Here is a 12,391-nt window from a genome sequence, read left to right as displayed (position 1 = left end):
TAGATAGCTTCACCGAAGTCTCTGTTATACAGAAGATTCGGTGCCTAAGTTTGTGTATCTAAACAATGGGTCTCAAACCTCTTTGCTCTACAAATATTCACTTCAAAGGATCCCTCGTTTAGATATGCAATGAAGGCTGCCAGCCCGTCATCAATACTTAACTTCCCTGAAAAGGTCATGTACATACAAGTTAAAGTGGAGGTCCGCCCACCGCTTAAAAAATTAAAAGCCAGCAGCTGCACATACTGCAGCTGCTCACGCCGGGAACCCTACTGTGCATGCGCAAGGCTTCGCTTCCCCTCCTTTTGGCCCAGCGGCGGGGGAAAGAGGAGGGAGACGAGCAGTGATGTCAAGGGCCACGGCGCAGGCTCCCGGAAGTGGGGACAGGATACCTGTGAAAGACAGGTGTCCTCTCAACCCCCAAAAGGTGCCAAATGTGGCACCGGAGGGGGGACAAATCAAATGAGCAGAAGTTCCAATTTTGGGTGGAACTCCGCTTTAAATCTCCCACTCAAAATAGTCGGGGCCAAGCATTTGCATTAAAGGGTGCTGACTTCTGCAAAGTATAGGGATTGGAGATTTAGCCAGTCCTTAACTAGGAATAGGGAGGCCCACCAATCAGAGACATGCCTTGCCAACCAATGAGGCACCAGCCTGTAATGATAAAAAAAAAAAAAAAAAGAGAAAGTCTGAGAGCTGCTCCCTGACATGAGACACCTCCATCCCTATATTGCATAAAGAAACAAGGAATTTTGCCCGTGGGACTTTAAATGAAGTGTCCATGGTGATCACATATGAATAAAAAGAATATAATAGTAACAAAATTTATTGGAATATATAACATCCAGTATAGATCATACACATAGGTGACAGTTACATAGAAACAACAACATGATAAAAAGGTCCAAAAGGCATGGCCATCATGACATAACATCAAAGTATAAAGAGTACAGATATACATGATACATCTCTAACCCGACGCGTTTCGCGAGCTCTCCTCGCTTCATCAGGGGCTGATGTGTATATCTGATGTCTGTAATAACAAGTAAAGAGTATATTGAAGTATAATATGTAATTGAACAATAACATGAAGTCAGAGCTAGTAATCCGATACCTACTTGTCAGGTACTTGACCCCAAAGAGGGCGGCCCCAGGCAGGGGGCGGCGGGAATGCATCTCCCCCGGGAGCTGAGGGGGAGGAGACCACGACGCGGAGGTCCAGGACAAGGCACAGGGCAGGCATGGTAAATGCATGAAGAAAAGAAAGGAAAAATGGACCCGACTGGCACCCATAATAGTTGAAGAGCGTACCCACTGTAATAAAGTATAAACAAAAATATGTGTATATCTAAGATAATGGCAATAGCCATAACCAAAAATGTATGCAATAATATGCTTGAGTATGGTGGGTGCTGGGTGAACAGCAGGGCATAAAAAAGAAGAAAGGAGAAAGTAAAAACAGAACAAAAAACAGGAAAAAAGTAAAAATGATATCAGCCCACGTGTAACCCATGAATCTAGCAGGGCAAACTCTCTATAATAAAATGTATAGATGTAAATATATTAATTAATTAAGATCTACTTAATCACCTGAAAGTCCTACGTAGCATGTATATAGTACTAAGGTACATGAATATGTGTATTTAAAGAATTTAAATGGTTAATGTCCCATTGTAATGAAAGTATAGCATAGTAGGCTAGGGTACAAGAGATACAGGAGTGTCCTGCAGAACATGGGGAAGTGTAGTGTGAAGGGGAAGGAAGTGAGAAAGAAAGAGTGGGGGGGGGAAAGATGGAAGAAAAGGAAAAGGGGGAAAGAAAACAGAAATAAGAAAAGAGAGGAGAAAAGAAAAATGAGAGAAGTTAATTATTAATATATTTACATCTATACATTTTATTATAGAGAGTTTGCCCTGCTAGATTCATGGGTTACACGTGGGCTGATATCATTTTTACTTTTTTCCTGTTTTTTGTTCTGTTTTTACTTTCTCCTTTCTTCTTTTTTATGCCCTGCTGTTCACCCAGCACCCACCATACTCAAGCATATTATTGCATACATTTTTGGTTATGGCTATTGCCATTATCTTAGATATACACATATTTTTGTTTATACTTTATTACAGTGGGTACGCTCTTCAACTATTGTGGGTGCCAGTCGGGTCCATTTTTCCTTTCTTTTCTTCATGCATTTACCATGCCTGCCCTGTGCCTTGTCCTGGACCTCCGCGTCGTGGTCTCCTCCCCCTCAGCTCCCGGGGGAGATGCATTCCCGCCGCCCCCTGCCTGGGGCCGCCCTCTTTGGGGTCAAGTACCTGACAAGTAGGTATCGGATTACTAGCTCTGACTTCATGTTATTGTTCAATTACATATTATACTTCAATATACTCTTTACTTGTTATTACAGACATCAGATATACACATCAGCCCCTGATGAAGCGAGGAGAGCTCGCGAAACGCGTCGGGTTAGAGATGTATCATGTATATCTGTACTCTTTATACTTTGATGTTATGTCATGATGGCCATGCCTTTTGGACCTTTTTATCATGTTGTTGTTTCTATGTAACTGTCACCTATGTGTATGATCTATACTGGATGTTATATATTCCAATAAATTTTGTTACTATTATATTCTTTTTATTCATATGTGATCACCATGGACACTTCATTTAAAGTCCCACGGGCAAAATTCCTTGTTTCTCCAGCCTGTAATGATATACACAGTGTCAGGGCTGGGCTCAGCCCTTCTTTCTCTAAGCTGGCCGCTCAGCTGTCGGCTAATTGCCAGCTCCTATCTCTCCATAGTTACTCAGCTGTTGATGATGTCCTGCTCGTCAGTCCTGCCTACTTAAGCTGTCCAGTCCAGAGGAGCTCTGCCTTCTCCTTGGTCACATCACAGAAACTATCTCCTGCGATCCTGTTCAAGACTTTCTTTGCTGACATCCCTTCTGGCTCCAGATCCTGCTTGCTGTTCCACTACATTGATCCCTGACTTCTGGCTTGGCCGAATTTCCTTTTCGGTTACTGAACTTTGGCTATGTTTTGACTACATTTGTTCTTTTTACTTTATTGTTAAATTATTAAATTATTAAACAAATGTGATTTAACTGTACTTCTGTCTCGGCCTGATTTCATGGTTTCTGACAGTAGACGAATTCTGAAGATGTAGTCAATCCACTTGTTGGTAATATTTTTTCCAGATTGGATGAACTGGATAACCGCATGGATCAGTTTGCCATGGCGTTACAAACGCTCCTGAGTCGCACGGCTTACCTGGAATCTCCCACTGTGGCCGCCCCGGTACAACCTATGTTGCAGGCCGACCCTGCTGCTGCTCCAGTCTCTGTACAGGCACCCGCCTCTAGTATTACCTCTAAAAGAGGTATGTCTGGTTCCGCTCCACTTCCCCAGTGATTTGGGGGCAATCCAGTCCAATGCAGAGGGTTTCTCAACCAGGTTGAGATATACTTTGAGATGCTGCCCCAGGCGTTTCCCATGGACAGAAGCAAAGTAGGTTTTGTGATATCTTTGCTTTCTGAGAGAGCCTTTGCCTGGTCAAACCCTCTATGGGAGATGCAAAAACCTGTTGTCTCAAGCTACCCTGAGTTTATGGCTTTGTTTAAAAGGGTATTTGATGTTCCTGCATGCTCCGCTTCTGCTGCCAAGTGCCTCATGTCCATTGAACAGAGTACGAGAGCTGTTGCCGACTACACCATTGAATTCCGTACTCTGGCAGCAGAGGTTGCGTGGAACAATGAGGCCCTCGTGGCTGCTTTTTCTCATGGTCTCTCGGGTACCATCAAGGATGAGATAGCAGCCCGAGATATACCCACTGAGCTGGAGAAGTTGATCACGTTTGCCATCCTCATTGACTCCAGACTCAGAGAAAGACTCTCTTTTAAGGAGTGCTTGCGGAAGCCTCCTGTATGTTTGCAGTCCCACCAGTGCCTCCCTCACCTCCCATGCCTCCTGGTACCGAGTCGATCTTGCACTTGGGTTTCACGCGTCTTTCTGCGGGTGAGAGAGCTTTTAGGAGGAGGAAGAGATTGTGCCTTCATTGTTGCCAGACAGGTCACTTTTTGAAGTCTTGTCCTACCCATCCAGGGAATGCCCGAACCTTGAGGTCCTGTCACAGATAGACCTTAGGTGGCGTTGTTTACTCCCCAGTTATCCAGAAGGATAAGACCCTGGGTTTGGTCACCCTTTCTTGGGCTGAGTCGTCCATTGAGATACAGGTTCTAATCGACTCTGGAGCTGCAAGCCTGTTAATTGATGCTGCTTTTGTATCAAAGCACTCGATTCCGCTGCAGCTGACACTCCACTTGCCATTGAGGCTCTTGACGGGAGACCTCTACAGCCTGTCCATGTGACTCATGAGATGGTTCCGTTGTCCATGGTCGTAGGGGCTCTTGAGATAATTAAATTCAAAGTCATTTCCTCACCTAAGTTTCCGCTGGTTATTGGTTATCCTTGGGTACAGAGGAACAACCCCTCTTTTGATTGGCTCCGTGCTGAGGTTCTCTCCTGGTCACCACAATGCAGTGAGACATGCTTCCAGAAGGTAGCCAAGGTCCTGTATACCTCTTCACTCTCCTCCCTGCCAAAGGAATACCATGATTTTAGCGATGTTTTTGACAAAGGTCAAGCCAGTAGTATGCCTCCACACCAGCCGTATGATTGTGCAATTGACCTTCAACCTGATGCCATACCCCCCCCCCCGTGGCAGGGTTTACCCATGGAGTATGTTGCAGATGCACTTTCTCAAGGTTTCATCCGCAAATCCTTGTCTCCTGCTGGTGCTGGTTTCTTCTTTGTGAAGAAGAAGAGTGGTGAACTGAAACCTTGTATTGATTATAGGGGTCTCAGTCATTTCAAGATTAAGAATGCCTATCCGATTCCGTTGATTACGGAATTATTTGACCGCCTCAAGGGAGCAACGGTTTTCACAAAGCTTGATTTGAGAGGGGCAAACAATCTTGGGAATATTAAGGAGGGCGACGAGTGGAACACTGCTTTTAATACCAGATTAGGCCATTATGAGTACCTCGTAATGTGTTTTGGCCTTTGTAAAACCCCAGAAGTTTTCCAGGAATTTATTAACAATGTCCTCCGAGATTTGTTGCAGTTATGCATGGTGGTTTAGCTTGATGATATCCTCATATTTTCCAAGTCCCTGGAGAGCCACTATACAGATGTCTGTCGCGTGCTTCAGAAACTAAGAGAGAAAAATCTCTATTGTAAACTGGAGAAGTGTGAGTTCCATCGTGAACAGGTTAAATTCCTGGGTTATGTCATTTCCACTGCTGGTTTTTCGATGAACCAGAGAAACTTTTAGCAGTTCTACAGTGGCCCAGACCTGTGGGTTTACGTCCTCTGCAGCAATTCCTGGGCTTTGCCAACTATTATCGGAAGTTTTTTTGTAACTTCTCGTCTCTGATCAAGCCCCTGACTGATATGACCAGGAAGGACGGAAACACACAGAGTTGGTTTCTGGAGTCTATTAAGGCCTTTGAGAGTCTCAAGGCTGCCTTTGTTTCTGCTCCTGTGTTGGCACCTCCTGATCCTACGTTACCTTTTATCCTTGAGGTTGATGCTTCTGAGACTGGTGTTGGCGCCCTTCTTTCTCAACATCCTACCTCTGAGAGCGCTATGCATCCTCGTGGCTACTTTTCCAAGAATTTGTCACCTGCGGAGTGCAATTATGAGATTGGTGACAGAGAGCTGTTGGCGATCATTTTAGCCCTGAAAGAATGGAAATATTTCCTCTAAGGTACCACTGTGCCGGTTCTCATTCTTACTGACCATAAGAATCTCACATTCTTGTCTGAGGCTAAACGCCTCTCTCCCAGAAGGACGTGATGGGCTCTTTTCTTGTCAATTTTCAATTACATTGTCTCATTCTTACCCGGTACTAACAATGTAAGGGCTGACACCTTGTCACGACAATTTTCCTCCACTTCCAAGAAGGAGTTGGTTCCTGTGATTCCTCCTGATCATATTCTGGCTACGGTTTGCACCAGTCTCACTTCTCCTTTGGGTGACAAAATTCTTGCTGCTGAGGTCCATGCTCCTCCTGAGAAACCTTGTGACCACTGCTTTGTCCCAGAGAGTCTCCGTACTGCTGTGCTCCAGGCTTACCATTCTCCCAAGGCTGCTGGCCACCCTGGGAAGAATCAACTCTTTTGGGCCATTTCCCAACAATTCTGGTGGCCTAGTCTATGTGCTGATGTAACTGCCTTCGTAGCTGCCTGTTCCATGTGTGCTTAGAGTAAGACTCCTCGACACCTTCCAGTGGGCCTCCTACAACCCATACCCAACGGAGAGAGGCCCTAGACCCACCTGTCTATGAATTTCATTTTGGAGTTACCCAACTCCCAGGGCAACACAATTATCCTTATGGTTATTGACCAGTTCTCAAACATGTGTCATTGTATTCCACTTAAGAAGTTGCCCACTTCTAAGGAACTGGCTTCCATTTTTGCTCCGGAGTTCTTTCACTTGCATCAGCTACCCAAGGTGATTGTCTCGGACGGGGTAGTCAGTTTGTGTCCCGGTTCTGGTGAGCCTGTTGTGCACAGTTGGAAATTCAGCTTGCTTTCTCCTCTGCGTATCACCCGCAGTCTAATGGGGCCACAGAACGAGCCAATCAGTCCTTAGAGCAATTCCTACATTGCTATATTTCTGACCATCATTACAACTGGTCAAACCTATGACCGTGGGCAGAGTTTGCTCACAACAGTGCCTTGAATTCTGCTTCCCGATTGTCCCCGTTTATGGCGAATTATGGTTTCCAAACTCCCATGTTGCCTGACTTGTTTGTTCCGCAGAGCATCTCCGTGGAGTTCGTTCCACTTGGGCACACGTCCAGGAGGCTTTGCGACATGCTAATGATAGGTACAGACTCCATGCTGACCGCAGACGCCTGCTGCGCCTTCCTACCAGGTTGGGGACAGGGTCTGGCTGTCATCTCGCAACCACCGACTTCATGTTCCCACACTGAAGTTCGCACCTCGGCTTATTGGGCCTTTCCGTATTCTTTGCAGGATTAACCCAGTGGCTTACGCATTAGATCTTCCTTCTAATATGCGTATTTCAAATGTATTTCATGTCTCCTTATCAAAACCTTTGGTCTGCAACCACTTTACCACCTCGGTGCCACGTCCTTACCCTGTACAGGTTGAGAACCATGAGGAGTATGAAGTACAGTCCATTGTTGACTCCCGTAGGTTCCATGGGCACATACAGTACCTGGTGCATTGGAAATAGGTACGGTGCGGAAGAACGCTCTTGGGTCTCATCCTCGGATGCACATGCCCCTCCGTGATTTCCATAGACGTTTTCCCCTTAAGCCTGGTGGTCCTCCGAGGGGGAGGGGTCATTGAGGAGGGGGTATTGTTGGGGCTGGGCTCAGTCCTTCCTTCTCTGAGCTGGCTGCTCAGCTTTCGGCTAAGTGCCAGCTCCTATCTCTCCACAGTTACTCAGCTATTGATGCTATCCTGCTCGTCAGTCCTGCCTACTTAAGCCATCCAGTCCAGAGGAGCTCTGCCTTCACCTTGGTCACATCACGGAAACTATCTCCTGTGATCCTGTTCAAGACTTGCTTTGCTGACATCCCTTCTGGTTCCAGATCCTGCTTGCTGTTCCACTACATTGATCCCTGACTTCTGGCTTGGCTGACTATCCATTCCGGTTACTGAACTTTGGCTATGTTTTGACTATGTTCTTTTTACTTTTATTATTAAACAAGTGTGATTTAACTGTACTTCTGTCTCGGCCTGATTTCATGATTTCTGACACACAGACTAGATGGGAGGGGAGTGGGGACACTCTCTGGTAGAGCAGTCACCTGAATGGAACCTTTGTGGGCAGTAGCCTGTTAACTATGAAATGTCTGCCTTGTACTTGTATCTAAATGTTTGTCTCATGTCTTTCCTGCCTTACTTTTTTTAGATTATTGTTTTTTAGGAATATCCTCTGTATTCCTTCATTTAATACACAAAAAATATATGCCGGACCCTCTAGGTGCCGTCTACCTAATTAATATGTCAAAAGGGGTGAAATAATACAAACGTGGGGATTAGATACCCTCAAAAACGTTAGAGTAAAAATGACAAAATGAAAGTGGGAGAAGGAGAGGATGGGAGCTCACGGTATAGAGATTGGATGACAAACTTGAAATAAAAACCTGGTTTTTAGTATCTCAACCAACCCTGTGGTAGCACATATCTATGGAACTTCACTCACCATACAAGCATGGTTAGCAAAAAAGATTTATTGGTGTCAAAAATGAGAAAAAGACATTTAAAAAACATCATACATACATTAGCATTGAAGCTGTAAAAACAAAAGGACCATCTCTGGACAGGTGGTGCAATTCCACCCAAGTTGCAGGAGTTGAAAAAATGCTGTAGTACAGCTGGGATGATATCCCCAGATCTAAACGACCTATGAAGAGTGACCCAAGTGTTAAATCAAGGTTGAACTGATATTTAAAATAGGAGGATGAATGAAGTCAGAACACAAAAGTGGAAACGATAAGATGATATCAATGTTTCTCCTGATCTACCTGCATTGGAAAAAACTGTGGACAAGTAGATGATTGTAGTAGGGTAGAAGGTAGCTGTAAAGAAATGGGGAGCATTGCTGGGTTACAGTGGTCAAGAGGAGGTGTGCAAGTGGAATGGTAATGAGTATAAGTGTTCAATTAAATTATGTATGGCTCACTGGAACCATAAGAACATAGTCCTCCTTGACCTCCTTCTCACTGTACCAATCAGAGTCCCTATGAAGACTCGCTCTTACACCCCAAATAGAACAGCAAAGTGAAGAAGTAATCCTTTCCTTCATTTAACCTATGAGTTTCTTCCTTTGTCTGTATTACAGATAGATTGTGTGTTTTAGTCTAGGCCTCCTTACTATTTACCAATAAATTCTTGTTCACTCATGGTCAAAGAACTCTCATTAACCCTAATCATATCTAAGAGATATTAAATCTCAAATATAACTTACGGGTAACATAATTGGTGACCACAAAGGGACTCAAGCCCTCAATCTTCTACACAAGTCACCCACAGAGGCAGTCACAGTTACTCCTTCCTTCTGCTGCCCAGGGCCCGTGTGTACCCCTGATCACCCCCTCCTTGCAGCGCTGCAGGCTTTCCTGTACCACTCTGCATATGTGGGAGGAGCAGTCCGGTGTCGGCAAGGAAGGGATGCAAACTACCCATCTCCTGAAACTGACTGGTATATCACAATCCATGGGTTGCCGACCCCCACTTTAGAGCAATCAAAAATCATCTTATTAATTTTATGTGGGAAGAAAAAGGCCAGCCATTACATCTTACCCAAATAGCACAGGTAGGATCTAAATCTTTAACCACTTGTCCAATTATGTCCAACTCGTCCAATTGTAACTGTGTCCAATTATTAATTAGAGATCCAAATATAAGAGTAATAGTTTCAACTGTATTTCTGGTATGCGTAAATATCAATACTAATTCTTTACCCCTAGCAGACCCAGTACCAATGTAAAAAGACAAATATTAATAAATCCCATTTTTTAACCATAAATCTGGCACATCTTCTCTCTGAACAATCAGGCTTTTGCAGAACGTTTTCTGAATGTGCACTGCACGGGCTGAAACTTATTAGATATTCCACGATTCAGAATTTTTGAATATTGGAATAAAGATAGTTGTTTCAGAGTCTAGGTGAGATTTTACACCTAGTTTATGCTAATGAGTAATGCCAAATGCACTGTCTGGTGTTCAGTGAGGAATGTGAAAGATCTATAAAATCCCTGTTGAGCAGGCACACAAATCAGACATTTGGCCTCTCCTCTACACTGTATAGCTAAAATATTATGTTTATTTTGGGTTAACTTTTTCCTGGCTTCATCGTGATTGTGATGTTAATATGTTTATGAAAATAAGTGAAAATATTATTTGGACATTTTTGCTCTTGGCTGAATTATAACAGTCTTTATTCCCTGCATCTCTAGGTGAAGTGTTTAATCCTTTGACAATTCTTGGACGTGCTGTTAACAATGTGATAAACTTGGTGATGTTCGGCCGGCGTTGGGGCTATCAGGACGAAACCTTCCTAAAATTTGTCTCTGTCGTTAACAATCTGTTTACTTTCATCCGAAGTCCACTAGGATTGGTCAGTGCTTTTTAACATCATTGACATAAAGTATGCTTATCGAGAAAGAAGTAGGTGGCTAACCTCCTTGTGAAAATGCTGCCATTCTGACCTCCTGACATTAGTGCTTTGTTAGGGCCCATTCAAACCATTAGTGTAAGTTATATTAAGGCGGCCCAGATATGTACAGTATATACAATGCCTTAAAAAGTATTCATACCTCTTGCAATTTTCCACATTTTGTCATTTTACAACCAATGTATTTTAGTGGGATTTTATGTGATAGACCAACACAAAGTGGCACATAATTGTGAAGTGGAAGGAAAATGATAAATGGTTTTCAAAACAAGGCTTCGGACACGCTTTGTCAAAGCTCTCTGAAAGCCAGTCAAAGCTCCTGTCACTAAATAAAAGTTAGCTTACAGTCCTGTTTACACTTTGCTTTTACTTGGTGCTTCGGTGGGCTTTGATGAGGCTTCGATGGGGCTTTGATGAGGCTTTGGTGGAGCTTCGATGGGGCCATGTTTTGAAGCAAGTGTAAACTAGCCCTAACAGGTTTTCTTCTAAGATTGCGCTGTTTTTGGCTCCATCAATCTTTCCATCAACTCTGACCAGCTTCCCTGTGCCTGCTGAAGAAAAGCATCCCCAACAAGATGCTGCCACCACCATGTTTCATGGTGGGGATGGTGTGTTCAGGGTTATGTGCAGTGTTAGTTTTCCGCAACACATAGCGTTTTGCTTTTAGGCCAAAAGGTTCAATTTTGGTCTCATCTGACCAGAGCACCTTCTTCCACATGTTTGCTGTGTCCCCCACATGGCTTCTCACAAACTGCTAACAGGACTTATTATGGCTTTCTTTCGACAATGGCTTTCTTCTTGCCACTATTCCATAAAGGCCAGATTTGTGGAGTGCCCGACTAATAGTTGTTCTGTGCACAGATTCTCCCACCTAAGGTGTGGATCTCTGCAGTTCCTCCAGAGTTACCATGGGCCTCTTGGCTGCTTCTCTGATTAATGCTCTACTTGCCAGCCTGTCAGTTTAGGTGGATGGCAATGTCTTGGTAGGTTTGCAGTTGTGCCATACTTTTTCCATTTTTGGATGATGGATTGAACAGTGCTCCATGAGATGTTCAAAGCTTGGGATATTTTTTTATAACCTAACCCTGCTTTAAAATTCTCCACAACTTTATCCCTGACCTGTCTAGTGCGTTCCTTGGTCTTTATGATGCTGTTCGTTCACTAAGGTTCTCTAACAAACCTCTGAGGGCTTCAAAAGACAGCTGTATTGATACTGAGATTAAATTACACACAGGTGGGCTATATTTACTAAGTAGGTTACTTCTGAAGGCAATTGGGTCCACTAGATTTTAGTTAGGAGTATCAGAGTAAAGGGAGCTGAATACAAATGCACGCCACACTTTTAAGATATTTATTTGTAAAAAATGTTTAAAACCATTTATCATTTTCCTTCCACTTCACAATTATGTGCCACTTTGTGTTGATCTATTACATAAAATCCCAATAAAATACATTTAAGTTTTTGGTTGTAACATGACAAAATGTGTAAAATATCAAGGGGTATAAATAATTTTTCAAGGCACTGTATGCTATAGGCAACAATAATAAACTATTAAACATAGAAACACTTGCCTAACAATCCATGCTTCTGGCCTGGAATCAGCAGCATCTCTGCCATGGATAGAACATGTAATCTCAGACTCTCTCCCTCTATTCACTTCTGGGGTTTCAATGCAACAACCCAGAGACAGGAAGTAATATAGAAAATAATTCTGTGATAAGTAGCATGGCTATTTACAAATACAGACAGTAGAGGGAAGCAGATCCCTACACAGGAATAAGTGTTTAAATTGGAGTTGGAAGTCCTCATCTACATACTTACTCTAGGGCAGCAGATCAAACCCAGAGAGTAGGCATGGAAGCCAGGAAGCCAGCATTTTCAAAAAGAGGTCAGTAATACAGCCTTCACTTTTTAATGACAGGAGTCAAAGCTCATTAAAAATGATTACATAGATAGGTTAGTCATTTTAAATAGATATGAATAAATAGTAAATTAACATATTTTTTGTTAATGTAGGTAACACATTTTCTGGGATTAAGGTTGGGTGCAATTGTTTCTATCATGTTAAATACTAATGTATTTTCTTCTCTTTTCTGTTCTTTAAAAACTGTGGCCCTCAGTAGACATAGAACTGGTGAATATTAATTCCAGTTAATTCATTCCACTGTTCTATT

The 12,391-nt window shown here is 43.2% G+C and overlaps 1 protein-coding gene across 1 annotated transcript in view; it reads left to right on the top strand.

Annotated features, from left to right (window-relative positions):
- LOC141139255 (cytochrome P450 2G1-like) overlaps positions 1-12,391 on the top strand; it is a 143,252-nt gene that overhangs the window by 42,896 nt on the left and 87,965 nt on the right. Inside the window, exon 5 of the mRNA XM_073625212.1 lies at positions 9,999-10,159. Within this exon, the coding sequence (XP_073481313.1) occupies positions 9,999-10,159 (161 nt within the window). The remainder of the gene's footprint in view (positions 1-9,998; positions 10,160-12,391) is intronic.

Source organism: Aquarana catesbeiana, linkage group LG04, assembly GCF_042186555.1.
Source record: "Aquarana catesbeiana isolate 2022-GZ linkage group LG04, ASM4218655v1, whole genome shotgun sequence".
Classification (NCBI taxonomy): domain Eukaryota; kingdom Metazoa; phylum Chordata; class Amphibia; order Anura; family Ranidae; genus Aquarana; species Aquarana catesbeiana.
The sequence above is the reverse complement of the archived record's forward strand: the minus strand, read 5'-3'. Positions and strand labels throughout refer to the sequence as shown.